The sequence below is a fragment of the Daldinia decipiens genome, assembly GCF_022478715.1.
Source record: "Daldinia decipiens strain CBS 113046 unplaced genomic scaffold F4813scaffold_4, whole genome shotgun sequence".
Taxonomy (NCBI): Eukaryota; Fungi; Ascomycota; class Sordariomycetes; order Xylariales; family Hypoxylaceae; genus Daldinia; species Daldinia decipiens.
The window spans coordinates 811,308-825,951 of NW_026054547.1; the positions used below are offsets into that span (position 1 = coordinate 811,308).

Sequence of the window (14,644 nt, forward strand, 5' to 3'; positions counted from 1 at the left end):
TTCCAGGGCCTTCCTCGCATGCGTATATGATGGGGAAAATGGAATGAAAGCTAGAGATTTCCAGAAGCTTGATGAACAGCATTGGCTGCTTTCAGGAGTTAACTTTCATATAGCACAAGATGCCTTATTCTCCATGTAACTTGCGCTATCTCTCATACACCAACGTATTTGCGATGATATTATCCCGTGAAAATTCTCTTCTTTTCCTTCCTTCCTCCCTTCCTTCTTCTTCCCCCCTTTCCTTTAATACATAGTTGAAAGGTTCTCGTTCATCCTCACTTAAGATGATCCGTACGGCACCAGGCAACCTTGTCTCTCCTCAAGGGTGCCTACAGGCGGGTTCTGTTTGAATATAAGGCAAACCAAAAACATGCGAACAAACGAGATGAAAGAGATCCGTGGAATATATAGCAAGATGTTCTCTCATCCTAGCTAGGAAGCTCTCAGTCTTCCGCAGTTATAAGTCCTCCTCCCTAGCAGCTTTTGGCCAGCCGCTAGCAATCATCGATCAAGTGACTGTGACAACAGCAAAGGAGCCGATCAATATCCAAAATACAGGCCAAGAGATATACGATTTAGTCTCTCACATTAGTCATTGACCATGGGCCCGAAGAGCAAAAAGATTACCAACGGCTCCTCCACAGGAACCACGTCAAACCAGGCTAAAAAGGAAATAAGGCCCCCAGCATTCTGGATCCGATATTTCGAATCGGGTGGGCTTGAAGGCTGGCAGGCCATGATGCGTCTTCTAGGCTTCACTGAGACGTTTACAAGCAAGAACCAGTGCCGAAAGGTATGGGATATTCCCCCGTTACGAAATCTCTCGTCTGTCACTAATTTCTTCCTCTAGGCTCTCAAGTACGCCTGGGTGAACATAATAGACTTCTTTGAGGCCATCAGTACATGTAGCAGGCCGCGATTCTTCCCCAACCATTACCAGCTAAGCAGGTACACAATCAGAACCAGAAAGTTCTTCCCTAAGAAGTTGTTGCCAAAGGGCAGTCCGCTTCGGCAACTATTCTCTAACATTGTCCCCAAACGGGGCCGAGATTGCGATTGAGTTCATAGCACAGGACATAGTAGGGCCTTATTCCTGAAAGGAATCAGATCCAAGGACATGATAGTACAGTATGCAGAGAACGCGTGAATACGGATTGCCTATGATTTGCCCGCAGCAGCATCTGCTACCCCCTAATCTAGCTTCGGATCTCCCATAATCTAATTTTTCCAGCATCGTTGCCAACAGCTAGCAAGTCGCTCTTTCTACCAAATGCCACATCTGAAATCCTTCCAAGGGGCGTCTGTTCCGTCGGCCAGTTCCTGTAGACCGTGCAGCTTGGCAAATGCGCCAGTCGTAGCGCATCCTTCTTGTGCTTACTGCCAAATGCCAACAGTTGGCCGTCGGGACTGAATGTAAGAACCGTGACCGGAGTGGTTAGCTGCATGAACCTTCGGGTCGGTTCGGGTCTTTCCTGGACTTCCAGTTCTTCGTCCGAAGAAGGTAATATTAGAGCTTGTCGATCATAGATGTTTGTCACACCACTGTTAGACCCAATTGCTATCCACCGGTCCCCGCCGAGAGTGATAGGACCGTCCCGGCCCCCCATTGCCATCACTGTTCCTCCGTTGGAGCCCTCGTCATTCCAGATCGCAAGGAAACGCCTCGTGGCCATACTCCATTCACCAACTTGGCCTCCCCTACCCAAAATTGTAAGCCCATGACCATTACTCCACCAGGAGAAATCTGCAATGCCTCCTCTGCTGTCGAGCCTGGCAGCAGCAACCCATTGCATAGTATTAACGTTCAATATATTGATAATACCACCGCCTTTCCTTGTCGAGGCGATCAATGCCAAGTATTGCCCGCAGGGGCTAAGCTTAAAACGCTCCCACGTTCTTTGCTCCAACCGATGACCCTGTACTTTGTTGGTCTTTTGTATCGTACCAGTAGCCAAGTCCCACGAGTGAATATATCGTCGCCGTCCGGCGAAAAAGATTTTATCACCAGTGGGGTACAGAAATTCGGCTCTCCGAACGGGTACTTGTTTGACTTGTACCGACGTCAAGAGGGGGTTTGGAGTTGGGTGGGCGGTTGGCGCGATGTGGTGTAGGTGTAATACAGAGGATGTGCTAGAAGACAGTAGAACGGGGTATTCTGGGTGAAAAGCAAGAGATGTGACTTCGTCCTTGTGTGTATCGGGTATATCTCGAGATCGTTGAATGTCAATGACCTCTGGACGTAGCCTTTTCACCTTCTGAGTGTTTTTATCCTTTAATGTACTAGCATCTCGGAGGAACTTTTCCAGAGGTAGCGCAGACGCTTCATCATCCCCTTCATTTGCTTCGTCGTCCGATATGCTTGAGTTGCTTGCTGCCGCAGATGACCGTCGACGACGCTTCGCTGGGCGTTCCTCGGCCTCTCGCGCCCACCCGGGAAGAGGATTCAGCCGAAGATATTGTTGCCTTAGTCTTCTAGTATATTCAGTACCGCTGATAACGTCTTCTGCCTCGCTGATCCGTAGTTTTCGCAATTGAGATACGTCCGCCAGTGATATAGTCAATTTCTCGTCATCGCTATCTTCCCAAGCAGGCCGATTCTTCTCTGGTATTTCCTGGCTTTTAGGGACCAATGATACCACAGCGGCTTTGTCACCGCTGGGGGCAGCACCCCCTACGTCGAAGGTGAAGAGGTCCGCATCGTCCACATCCTCTAAACCTGTCTCAAGGTCGTCCCCTTCTTTTTCAGCGAGGCTACTAAAAATATTCCCTGCATCGTCGGCTCTCGACTCATCTCGAAACAAGTTTTCACGGAAATTGGCCGTATCTCCAAGCACAAATCGTTCGAGCTCATCTTCGTCAGAGTCTTTGTCAATCACTTGCGCTTGGCGGGGTTGCAGCGCAATTTCTTCGTCGCTATCAATGTCGGATTCTTCTCGGCTGGAGGATGATGCATGTCCCACATCGTCCATAGTATCTATTTGGCGGTTTCGAGACATTGTGGTTTGCCGACTCAATTTGCTTGTCGAAGGTGGATGCGATAGAATTTCCATCGTAGCAAAAATCCAAACTTTTTTTTTCAAGTTCACAGTAGCCTTACAGATGGCCCCACTGTCTAGTGCTACTACATAGGTAGGTACCTAACCCTGCAGCTTCGGTACGTACCGGTCCCCCTTTTATTCACTCTCGCGATAGAAATACATAGGTACCTAGGTAGGTAGGTATATACAACGAGGTATTCTCTATACCTCCCCTTTTCATGATTCCTTCTTCTAAATATAACTCTAGTACAACAATTCGTTTAAAGTAGTTTAGGTGATCTATCACGGTTAAGAAGCGGCAGCAATTAGTTCGCCCCTTAATATCCCCAGATTCTCACTTACAGACTGATGGCTGCGAAGTGTTAAGGTCGCCCCTTTTTGAGCCACATTGATGAGATTCTCGACATTGCCTCCCTGTGCTAAGCCTGCAACTAGCACACCGAGAAATGTGTCGCCAACTCCGTTCACTGACACAATGTCCTCCACCTGTTCAGCCGCTGGGAATAGTCTCATGTAGACGCCTCCAATTTCTGGGTGGTCATTGAAACTCCTCGAGAGAATAAACCTATCGTACGCCGGGTCTATCAGGCGAGGATCGTTCTTCCCCAGAATAGCTGTCAACAAGGCACCATGACTCCCAAGCTTCGTTATGATAGTGGGAATATACGGAAGAAGTTGTATGGCCTGTTGTGGAATGCCAGCATCCGTCATATCAGGAGATGTAATTTTAACAAAGCGATCTCGAGCTCCCATCATGCCGAAGGTGTCGATAGTCTCCCACCACCGCGGATCGTCGAAATATTCGTTGCGCTGCGCAGCTGCGTGCATAGCTGCCAGTTCGTATTGGTTAGGAGTAATCAAATCAACGCCAGGGTTAGGAAAGACACCCAAACTCTCAAGACCTTTCTCTTTGCAAAACAACCTCGTAGACTTCTCCTTTGACACAGGCTCGAATATCACGTGAGCCTGGTTCTGCTTGCCAGCTCGTACCCAAGCTCGAATGTCACGCTCAGCCCAGTTCCCGTCTACTATGAGCCACTTAGGCCTAGATTCTTTCACTGCAGAATTCCAGTATTCTGAAAACGACTGGGCCGTAAAAATACCCATATCTGCCATACCGAGGACCAAGTTCTTGTTAGTATCGTTGACAGCTACGTACTGGGCAGTCCGACTAGCTGGGTAATGCTCGCGACTAAGTTGCTTGACGTAAGATGTATCCATGCCGCTTGCCCTTAGAGACGATAGCACGGTTGATCCAGCCCTATAAATTGCAATCATCAGCTACTAGTTACCCACTATTAGCTTTTTCACTCACAGGTCATCACCAACCATGCTACAAAGTTTCACTTTAGGAATTTGTAAGGCCCTCTGGGCTGCAAGTGCTACATTATGACCGACGCCTCCAATAGATTGGCCAATATGAGCCGGGTTTGATGTATGCAAGTGAGGAGTAGGGTTCTCTAATGAGTCTTCACCTACATAGTCACAACTTAGGTCTATTGCCACAGAGCCGGCAACTAATATGTCTGCTTGAGAGGTGGTCTATAATCATCAGTCTAGTTCAACAACATTATAGTCGCTTCTGCTTAGATGAAGCATCAAGATTCGAGGCCAGGTGCGCATTGATTCGCTGCGACACGGGGTATAGAGGCAAGGTGTACATTCTTACCTCTGTTTCTCTTTGCATTTCGTCAAATGGATTGATCTCGCTCTCAAGGGGAATAAATCCGCCTTGCTTCTTCATCCTATTGCCCCATACGTTAGATTCAAACGCTACAACTACAAAGGATTTAAATCTCACGATTTATGAGACTGTACAGATTCGCCTGCAGTAAGCTGTGAGAGCGCAACAGCTATCTTAGCAGCTCGCTCTACATTTGCCTGTACCAGTACTTTATTCGCCAATACGCTTCTCTCGCCTGTAAGCTCCCTAATCTTCCTCAAGATGAAGGGCGTGTTTTCGCTGCCAAGAGCGCCCTGCTGTGTTGATTCGCTGACCGCCTGCTCAATAACCGCGTTCATCTCATCTCGGGGGATGGAAAAATCTTCTGGTATCGGATTTGCAAACAGCAGTCCTGATTCAATGCCTAGTTTCTCTTGCGCTAAGATCATGGCAGCGGCCTGTTTCTCATCCTGCACAACAGATGGGCTTTTGATACCACTATCCCTTGCCCAGAAAGCAGGGAAGTCCACAGCACCACTTCGACCGTCCGAGAACGTTGACACAAGCACTCCCTGGGTTTCTAGGTACTCTAGGGTCCTAGGAATATCCAGGAATCCCTTACAGCCACTGCTAATGACCGCCATCCTCGTTCTACCGAGCTCGGTAAGATCAGCAGAGATATCAAGCGAATCGTGGCCTCCACGGTGCACGCCACCAAGGCCACCGGTTCCAAAAACTTGAATCCCAGCAAGCCTTGCCAGAATCATGGTACCAGCAATGGTCGTCCCTCCATTAATCTTATTTCCCGCAATGCCCTATACACCAATACATTCAGAATAAACCGCAAATTTGTATAGTAGTAAACCATAACAGATCCAAGAGTTAGACACATACCATACCAACCAGATAGGCTATATCCCGTCGCGATACCTTCTTCGGCGATCCCTCGACAATGCGAGTTATTTCATGGGGCAGGAGGCCAACCGTAGGCACACCTCCCAGGATACCAACCACAGCAGGTATGCCGCCATTTCGTCGAACAATACCCTCCAAGTCCAAGTCATTACCCAGGGCTCCATGGGTATATATAGTTGATTCAAGGGCCACCACGGGCTTATTCGTAGCTAGTGCATCGGTGACTTCCTCAGATACTTTAAGGAGGTTCTTCAGAGCTGATATTCGCTCTAGTTTTTTTGAGCTAGAACATGGCCTTCGATGGACATGAGCAAACGAAGTCCACTGATTGGTACAGCTGTGAGAGCCCCTAGCTAAGAGCCATGACCGACGTAGTAAACTCATTGCGGATAGGGTTTGACTCCTATGATCGATCTTGATATTCTTAAACCTCAGGGGGGAAACTATATTCACACTTAAATATACATCATATTATGTGTAATACTTCCCGTCCAATACCGAATCGGATGTCGTGTGAAAGTAGTGCGCGCCCTTCGACATCAAGATAGCTAAGTTTAAGAATGCAATGCCCCACCATGAGATATGTGCTTATCGAACAACCTAACCCACTAGCCCACTTTTACTTGAGCCCAAACGCTAACCTGATTCGGTAGTATAGCGGCTTTGGGGCCAAAGTCGCTCTGTTGCTCAGGGCAAACGCTAACTTGATCTATCAAGTTAGAGATCTCATCCCAAAGCTATCCCAGACCATCAGCTCAAAGTCTAACCCGGTTTAGCAAGAGCTAAACCTTAAATCCAACATTTTGATTGGCCAAAATCTACAAGACCCCCCGCTTTGGGATGAACTTCAGTGGTTCGAATCGCCGAAATAAGGCATAGCATTCACTAAGTCCCCTGTAATTTCAGTGAACCAAGCCCATTAAGAGACATATTTAGGATAAGTTACTACATAGGTAACCACTTATACGAACTTATTAATATAACCTTATAGCTGCTATCTTTGGGTAAAGAAGAACATCAGTACAAGTTTATATGTGTTATCATATCAAGATCCCAGCCTTTGCCGAATCGGGTTAGACTTTGGGTTGATGGTCAAGGATGACTTTGGGATGAGGTGTAGACTCCTCTCCAGCTACAAGGGTTGGTTTGGGCTGATCTGCTTTCATGCTTTGGGCTCAACTTATCATCTCATTAAGCTTAATCCCGCTTAGGTACATACTGTAATCCGTACATTCGATCGCAATTCAATCTGAAACCACAAGGGGTCCGTCTTGAGCTTCATCGTCATTCTAAAACTCCCACCTTCTTAACTCCCTTCTTAGCTCTGGTGAACTCGGCAATACAGCTAAGAATACCGGCTAGAATACCGGCTACGCGAAGAACCTACTATGAGGTAGGTACTTAGGATCTGACATCTCGTAGGTGGCCCTGATCAAGAGATCACTTACGTCGACAGAAGGGTTCAGGTATTAAAAGACGCTCCTATTCATATAGTGTATAAAGCCCATTCCACTGCCTTAAGGCTTAAGTAAAAAGACGAGACCCCGTGAAATATCCGTTTGAGGAGTTTTTATTATTTATGCTAGCATCTCAGCAAGTTTTAGCAAATGTAAAGGAAGCTCCCGCATCTTCCGTCTTCCGAGGACAAGGGGGGGACTACCGTCTAGATTCTTAATATGTACAGATCAGTCTCTATCATAAGATGCCGGTTTTCCTTTTCCTATCTCTTTAGTAACCGTCCAATAGATATAGCACCCACACGAAAAACTACATAGTCCATACCCCCCACCTTATTATATTAATTAACCATACGCTTTTCGTCACTTTTTGTTCTAAAATATATACTCGTATTCCCCGAAGGGATACAACTAGCTTCAATGAAGAATCTACCATACCCCGTTGCCCTCCTCGCGGCATTCATCTGCAAAGCCCGAGCCGCTGACTTTATCATCGCTGGCGGCCAGATATTTACACCTGGGTTTGCTGTTCTTGATGCGCCTCAGCCAGGCACACCGTTAGGTGGAGGTATGTTTATCATATGCCCTAAACTAATGCCATAAACCACTTCAGGATCTAATGTATTACGCGTAGATACTATCGAGGTAGCTCTCGATGTGACCGCCAATGGCAAATTACGTCTACCTCCCTATGGTGATGATAGCCCCAGTCGGATCAACAACATCACCATCTTCCTCTACAGCTATAACACGGGAAGGAACTTCACAATAACGAATGGAACGGCCTCGATAAATGATATAAGCCTAGGCAACATCATGGAGTCCGAACCGGGAAGCACTGTCAAACATGTCAAGTGGCATTGGCCAGATTGTCTCATCGGCGATGGAAAGCCGGACACCGCAGATAGTGATCGTGGGGCCTACAACGTGAGTACTTGAAGTCACCAAGATTCTATGTACCCACTTAAGTCAGACTACTCATGCTCTCTTCCCAGATATCCATCCGCCAAAACTTCCGTCTTAACGGGGAGGATCACTACACAATATTCGACGTACCAATCTCAGTCACGAATAAGATTGAATTCACCGGGGACAATCCGCCTTGTGACCTAGTGAATAACCCTTTGCTCACACCAGAGGAGATCGACGCCGAGTCTGCTAATAGTGTCGGCATTCTATTCGCACCCGGAGACTTTACCATCATCCAACAGCCTAACTCTATTGACGACAACCTAGAAAATGGTCTTGGAAGTAGTGCTAATACGCTGAGGTGGAAGCTGCCATCAGAATGGTTTTCTTTATTCCTCATTGCATATTTATGTATTCTATAGGCTGGTGTATTGGCTTAGATCTATAACGATCTTCTAGCCCATCAATATTCTCTACTAGGCTTCAGCAGCTAGGAAACTCTCCCAAGGGATGAAACCCCTTAGCGTATATACCACAATACCTCTACCGATCCCTTATTATAAGATACCCGAGGTCATGATCTATTATCAACACCATAATCTCTACCAGCTGCAATGATGTTTCTGAATTACAAAAAGCGTTCCCCTAGAGGTACCTATGAGTCTCGCCAAGCTTAGACTAATTCTTGCGGCTCATACAAAGAATTACTTAACTTATGACGTAGGCCTAGCTAGTTAGTACTTGAGTCATAATTCTATATCACTTGAATTAAATTAGGGCATAAGTAGTAGTAGGTGAGGGTCATAATGATTGTCATGGTAGGAGGGTAGGTTTAACTAATCTTGAAAGGATGATAGATGTAGGCAAAACTGATTCTAAAGATAGAAAAAGATCTGAATAAGCTATACTTGGAAATATATTTAAAAAAAAAACAAGCCTAGAAGAAACATTTTAAATCTTGTGCGTTTCTTATTTCAAGGCATATAAACAATAAACTAACTTGATAGTTATTTAGGCTATATTTATATAGAAAAAGAGTAAAGTAGCTTGATGTTAAATGCCAGTTACGTACTAATGAAAGCACTTCCTACTTTAAGTTAAAGTTGTTGCCGGAAAGGGTTATCGTTAGTGCTATTCTTTACACAAAGATAATGCGACGATGAGATCCACTCTCTAAAGGCCATATGATTGATTATATTTAAATTAAAAGCAGCTTATCTACTGAGAAAACGACTGGAAAGCAAGTTGGAATTTGTTTATGGAAAAAAAATTTTAAGATATGTGATGGAACTTACAGTGATTGGATGTAACAACCTCATTGTTTCGTATTAGTGTTGAAAACGTTTGGAAACGATTAGCTGGTAGCCATACTTTAAGTATTTTTGCAGATAGTTCTTATATAGATTCGTTATTTTTTAACAGTAGTTGTTTAGCAGTGTTTAGCAATACCTATAAAAACTTGCTTCCCTACTGTAAGGTATGAAGTAGTGATATTTTAAATAACTACCTTTTACCTTGGTACCTACTGATATTCTATACCCGAGATTTTTCAATCTAATATCGAAAGCATCATTAACTTCGAGCTTAAAAGTTACCTAAGATATCATTAGTATGGCAAATAGTACCGATAGTACTCAAGTAACTGGCGTATGCCAACTTGTGCTAACTAAAAAACAACCAGCAAAAGAGCATCCGCGTAACGGGCTATTGCAGGGCTTTTCTAATAGACTTCTTGACGCCAGGTCTAAAAGCAATCATACTTCTGATAAGAAGCTTGACGAATTACAACAAAAACAAAATTCAAAGTCTAACTCCCAACTTCGGAAACAGCAACGGAAGAGTAAACAGGTTCAAAGCTTCGCCTACCCTGTAGAGTCCGACGGCTATTATGGCGATGGTCAAAGTGAGCCTGAGGACAAGGAATCTTATTCCAGTGAAGACGAACTTCCATGTGAAGATGAAGACGCCCTCGAGGAGAGCTGGTGGAGCGATGACGACGACCAGAATTTATTCAGTTCTGGAGGTCGTCGCGACCAAAAAAAGGCTTAAGAATGAAGTAAACATTCTTGCCTGTTGCCTGCTCTGGAATGTACTTGAATATCCCCGATTAGGTGGGATGTCGTGACACATTACCATACTAAATATTTCTTAGAATAGACAAGTAGATAGCTTTACATACCTAATTAAACTTGCCCATATACTCAACCCCCCCCTGGCTTACTCCCTCTAAGCTATGGATAGTGTTATGAGACATACGAGACCCTACCTTGCTACCTATTGTAAATTAAATCGATCACAGCTGACGTTACCTTTGTAGCACGACCTGTCACATCTCAGACAATTCCACGTGACACCCCATGACTGTCAACTACTCGATGCTTTCGCCTTTGAGTCTCCCGAAGATGAATGTTACCCACACTCTTGAAGGAAGCATGGGGATCAGTAATCGACACCACGCCCTTTTAGATATTTTCATTACCGATTATAACAACATCATATTCGTCAAACACTTTCTCTCCTTGTAACTCACATAAATTTACATCAAGCCCACCGTCAACAAAGAGACATTGCTAGAAGGACCTAAATAATGCCTATCTACGCACCTAAGGAGACAACGGATTTCGGAATAGCTTCATTTACTACCTGATTTTCGCACCAACCCAATTAGCTTCATTATAGCTCACTAACCATACCTCCTTTTGACTTATTACTCAACACACACCCAATACCTAACCTTCCATGAAAGACACCGATAAGTTTTTGACGTTCTCTCCTATTACCCTAAAGTAAACGAAGACTTAACGGACTCACATGCCTACCTCATTTTGGTGACTAAGCAACCCAATACTTGAGACACTTAGGTATGCACTTCGCTCAACGATTTCTGACCCAGAAACCTAATGGGTCTGATGCCTATATTCAAGACTTATTTACTCATAACTAACGCCGATTTCATATGTACTTATTAGATGCCAGAAATACAATGATACCACGCGTGGCGCATTTCTCCACGGGGATGAGCGGAAACCTCGTAGAGGCTACCTTTGCTAGGTCGTATGGCTCAACCCCCAGAGCCATTCGTTTACGACCTAGATAAACGCCTTCATACTGTTGAATGCGCCAAGAACATACCCTCCCCCCACATAAAGCTCCGAACATGCAATTCTCGCTCATAGCTTGGACTTGTCTTTCCTACCGCTCTTAACATGCTTGGAAAACTCTCCCGTAAGTAGGTAATCCGGGTACTTCATGCCGGAATCGAGACCAACGCCCATACCTCCGTTCCTCCAGTCGCCGCCGTCTACAACAAGTACTTCTCCGGTAACATAGCTGCCAGCGTCGCTGAAAAGATAGACAGTCGCATCCGCAATATCTCGGATTGTGCCCCATCGACCTAGCGGAACACCCGCCGCGGGATTTTTCTCCTCGTCACTCTTGCCCGCGAGCCTCGCCATTCCTTCTGTTCCTTCGATACCGCCGGGTGCGATGACGTTCGAGGTTACACCATACGGGCCGTACTCCAGGGCCACGGAAGCCATGATAGAGTCGACGGAAGCCTTCGCGGCCATCACGTGAGCTTGCATGGGCATACCTGTGTAATGGAAAGTGGCTGAAACGTAGATGATTCTTCCACCAGTCAACCCGTTCTCATTCGACTTGTTCCTGGAGGCAGATTCAACGAGATACGGTATAGTAGCCTTGACGGTGTTGTACGTTCCAAGCACGTCGATTTCCATGACGGTCTTGAATCCGTTGGACGAAAGGCTAGAGATCGGGCTTACGAAGTTCCCCGCAGCACCAGCTCTGAGAAGAAGTCAGCACAAAGAACCCAGTACGATCTTATTCTTAATCAGACTCTTACATGACAAAGTCGATGGCGCCAAGCTCCTTCACACACCTCTCGGCGGCCTTAACTAGGCTCTCGGGCTATTTCATTGTCAATATGGTATATAAAGGAATTGTGTTTATGACAGCAACTTACATTCCTCACATCACAGCCCCCAATTCCGATAACCTTCGCGCCTTTTCGTGCCGTGGCGATGTCGTTCGCGACGGCTTCCGTCTTTTGCTGATTACGACCAATAATGCAAGCGTTCGCCCCGAGGTGGACCAGAGCTCTCGTCTGCGCGCTGCAGATCGTACCGGCGCCGCCAGTCACGAATACAACACGGCCATCTAAAACGATATATATCAGCCTGTCTATCCAATTACTTTGGCAGTCGTATAGAACTAACCGAATATCCCCTCTTTCCACACATTGCTTATGTACTGAGATGTTGGGATCGGCATGATGGATGGATAGCTGGCGCTATGCAGGGTCTTTAACGTTGAGGAGGATACGACTCCTTTAAGTAGCCTCTAAGCTACAGTGAATTTTAATGAGAGGAAGATGAAGATGAATCACGACGGATTTGAAAGAGAAGTGACGTCAAATTATATAATATGTATTCTTATAAGGAACTCAACTCCAAGTACTTAGTTGTTGGTACGGATTAACAAGTCTATCTAACCTAAACCTAGGGTGTAACTTTGAATGAAGGCGCGAGTTGCCTCGGCTTAGGACGTGTTGAGGAATTCCTCCGTTCGAAGCGTTCAAAGCGAGAGCGAACTAGACCCACTTTATCGAATGCACAGAAGGAGCGTACATGCGGATAGATGCATAGAAAGACCTCTGTATGTCTATTTTCGGCTTTAGAGTCCGCTCTCCCGCAATCTGTTAGCTCCGACTTTAATCTGGAGAGCTCGGGCCAATTACGTACCCCAGATATACCATTTCCCACGTACCTAGGTACCTAGGTAGGTAGTATTCTTGCACCCCGCTATTCGTAGGTGCAAAGCCGAGTCTAACTTTATCTCATACTCGAATTGTGAATTGTTATTTGCCCACATTAGGTACAGATTACGCCGTGATTTGTGTGTAGCCCATCTCGAGGCCTTAAACCCAACCAGAAGTCATGTATTAGTGTACATACGTACACGCCCAACAAGACTAGACTAGACCGGACCATAAGGCAACTCGCTCTGGCATCAGCACGCCACTTTTAAACCAAAACCTCTTCGTACATACACCATCAATCCGTCGGAACCGAGTCTTCACATCCCATCCCCCCCATCTAGCATCGTTTATCGATCTCCGGTCTTCTACATCTTAGCTAGAGACCATGGCATCAAGAAAGGTGTCAGTCCTCAAGTTCGTGGGGACTGTCTCGTTGGGTCTCTTAACGGTAAGTACCTCCAACTGATTCATTCAACTCAATTGTCCGCATTTGCCCCTCCAGATTCCCCCGCGCCCGCCGCCCGCGATGGGCGCCTCACGCAGCCACGTATCTCGACAATCTTCAAACCTCAAACCTCATTCTCATAAAACATCAAGCCCCCTCATATACAAGCCAGCTCTAACATATACGTCATGTAGGGCACTTCGTACACCCTCTCGGCCTTCACCCTCCCATCCGTCCTTGAGCTCCCCTCTGCGTCATCCGCAGCCAAGGCCTTCCGCAACCTCACATCAACGGCATCAACACATCTCACTTCCCTAGCCAGCCTATCCGGCTCTGCCTTCCTGCTCGCCTTTTTCACATCCCCTCCTGGCTTCAGACACCCGTACCTACTCTACACGTCGCTATTCTGCTTTGCCACCCGCCTGTCCGACTACGTGACGCCGTCCATCTTCGGCGCCCCCGTCTCCAGCTTCTCCGCCGCCGCGCAGCGCCGGGCCGTGGTCCAGGCCCGCAAGGACAAGAAGGCCGCCCGCCGCATGGAGGCTTCCTACGAAGATCTCGGCGGCTCGCACAGCGACGAGGCCAGCGGCGAGGAGCACGAGGAGGACTTCAACGGCGAGGAGGTCCGCAGCGAGGTCCAGTACTTCGTTCGGAACCAGTTGATACAGACGGCCCTCGCGGGCATCGGCTTCGCCATGGCGGTCGTCGGTATCTGGGGCGATGGTGCTCTGGGTGTCTCGGAGACGCTTGTGATTGAGTTCTAAGGTGGGGGAATCCTACGGAACCTCAATGTAGGGATAGGGGTGGTCTGATTCTCATCGTTTGTTCAAGTCTCGATGAAGATATGAACCGGCTAGAAACCTACGGTTGGGTGGAATACTGTCGGAGATACACATATATAAGATATCCTTGAGGCTTTTATCAGTAGGCTTGTTCGGATCGGTTGTTGTATATTTCACGCTCCCACCTCTCTCTGAGATGTTTGCATGCATGCACGCGTAGTAACAAAAGAAAGATACAAAAAATATAGCATAGTATGGGCGTTTATTTTAATTTTAGCACCGTAGTAAACGAGAACTTGTCATATCATTGTATTTCCTGTAGAGTTTATGGTAAATAGGTACTTATTAACATTCTAACCTAGCTGTCTAAGAAACGGGAGGTTAATTCTGTTGGCTAAGTACGCTGCTGTTTAAAGTGTACTTTGGTATGGTAAAGCTGTTGAAGTAGACATATGACTACCCTTAAATATCTGCTAAAGTGGGATTTGCATTAAGCTATAGACAAACACCCGTCTTGTTCATGAAACTTGAGTACTGATCGACTCAATTGAATTGTATAATGTAAGTATAACTTCAATATCACTCGCTTTAGAGATTCTCCCCCTTTCACTTTATAAGATAACCCAATAATCTACTAAGCCTATAGTACAAACAAGTC

At 46.2% G+C, this 14,644-nt stretch overlaps 7 protein-coding genes across 7 annotated transcripts; 4 read left to right on the forward strand and 3 right to left on the reverse strand.

The window, feature by feature from the left end:
* Positions 1 to 601: 601 nt before the first annotated feature.
* F4813DRAFT_385880 (uncharacterized protein) lies at positions 602 to 1,060 on the forward strand (the record flags this gene model as incomplete). Its single annotated transcript, XM_049246321.1, has 2 exons — positions 602 to 793; positions 851 to 1,060. The coding sequence occupies 2 exons, from the start codon at positions 602 to 604 to the stop codon at positions 1,058 to 1,060; spliced, it is 402 nt and encodes a 133-aa protein (XP_049103312.1).
* Positions 1,061 to 1,196: 136 nt separating this feature from the next.
* F4813DRAFT_385881 (WD40 repeat-like protein) lies at positions 1,197 to 2,996 on the reverse strand (the record flags this gene model as incomplete). The annotated part of the gene is made up of 1 exon (XM_049246322.1): positions 1,197 to 2,996. One exon carries the CDS (start codon positions 2,994 to 2,996, stop codon positions 1,197 to 1,199), a length of 1,800 nt encoding a protein of 599 aa, XP_049103313.1.
* A 90-nt stretch (positions 2,997 to 3,086) lies between these two features.
* On the reverse strand, positions 3,087 to 6,160 carry F4813DRAFT_347279 (Indigoidine synthase A like protein-domain-containing protein). Its single transcript, XM_049241941.1, has 5 exons — positions 5,596 to 6,160; positions 4,840 to 5,516; positions 4,708 to 4,783; positions 4,354 to 4,580; positions 3,087 to 4,299 (listed from the first exon to the last, which is right to left on the reverse strand). Exons 1-5 carry the CDS (start codon positions 5,998 to 6,000, stop codon positions 3,327 to 3,329), a joined length of 2,358 nt encoding a protein of 785 aa, XP_049103314.1. The 5' UTR covers positions 6,001 to 6,160; the 3' UTR covers positions 3,087 to 3,326.
* A 1,160-nt stretch (positions 6,161 to 7,320) lies between these two features.
* Positions 7,321 to 8,776, forward strand: F4813DRAFT_347282 (uncharacterized protein). The gene is made up of 3 exons (XM_049241942.1): positions 7,321 to 7,641; positions 7,708 to 8,000; positions 8,069 to 8,776. The coding sequence occupies exons 1-3, from the start codon at positions 7,494 to 7,496 to the stop codon at positions 8,402 to 8,404; spliced, it is 777 nt and encodes a 258-aa protein (XP_049103315.1). The 5' UTR covers positions 7,321 to 7,493; the 3' UTR covers positions 8,405 to 8,776.
* Positions 8,777 to 9,507: 731 nt separating this feature from the next.
* On the forward strand, positions 9,508 to 10,031 carry F4813DRAFT_399321 (uncharacterized protein; the record flags this gene model as incomplete). Its single annotated transcript, XM_049248161.1, has 1 exon — positions 9,508 to 10,031. The coding sequence occupies exon 1, from the start codon at positions 9,594 to 9,596 to the stop codon at positions 10,029 to 10,031; it is 438 nt and encodes a 145-aa protein (XP_049103316.1). The 5' UTR covers positions 9,508 to 9,593.
* Positions 10,032 to 10,782: 751 nt separating this feature from the next.
* On the reverse strand, positions 10,783 to 12,563 carry F4813DRAFT_226460 (NAD(P)-binding protein). The gene is made up of 5 exons (XM_049239862.1): positions 12,218 to 12,563; positions 11,965 to 12,158; positions 11,845 to 11,909; positions 10,939 to 11,786; positions 10,783 to 10,843 (listed from the first exon to the last, which is right to left on the reverse strand). Exons 1-4 carry the CDS (start codon positions 12,270 to 12,272, stop codon positions 11,153 to 11,155), a joined length of 948 nt encoding a protein of 315 aa, XP_049103317.1. The 5' UTR covers positions 12,273 to 12,563; the 3' UTR covers positions 10,783 to 10,843; positions 10,939 to 11,152.
* A 291-nt stretch (positions 12,564 to 12,854) lies between these two features.
* Positions 12,855 to 14,293, forward strand: F4813DRAFT_347287 (uncharacterized protein). The gene is made up of 2 exons (XM_049241943.1): positions 12,855 to 13,207; positions 13,399 to 14,293. Exons 1-2 carry the CDS (start codon positions 13,145 to 13,147, stop codon positions 13,966 to 13,968), a joined length of 633 nt encoding a protein of 210 aa, XP_049103318.1. The 5' UTR covers positions 12,855 to 13,144; the 3' UTR covers positions 13,969 to 14,293.
* Positions 14,294 to 14,644: the final 351 nt, after the last annotated feature.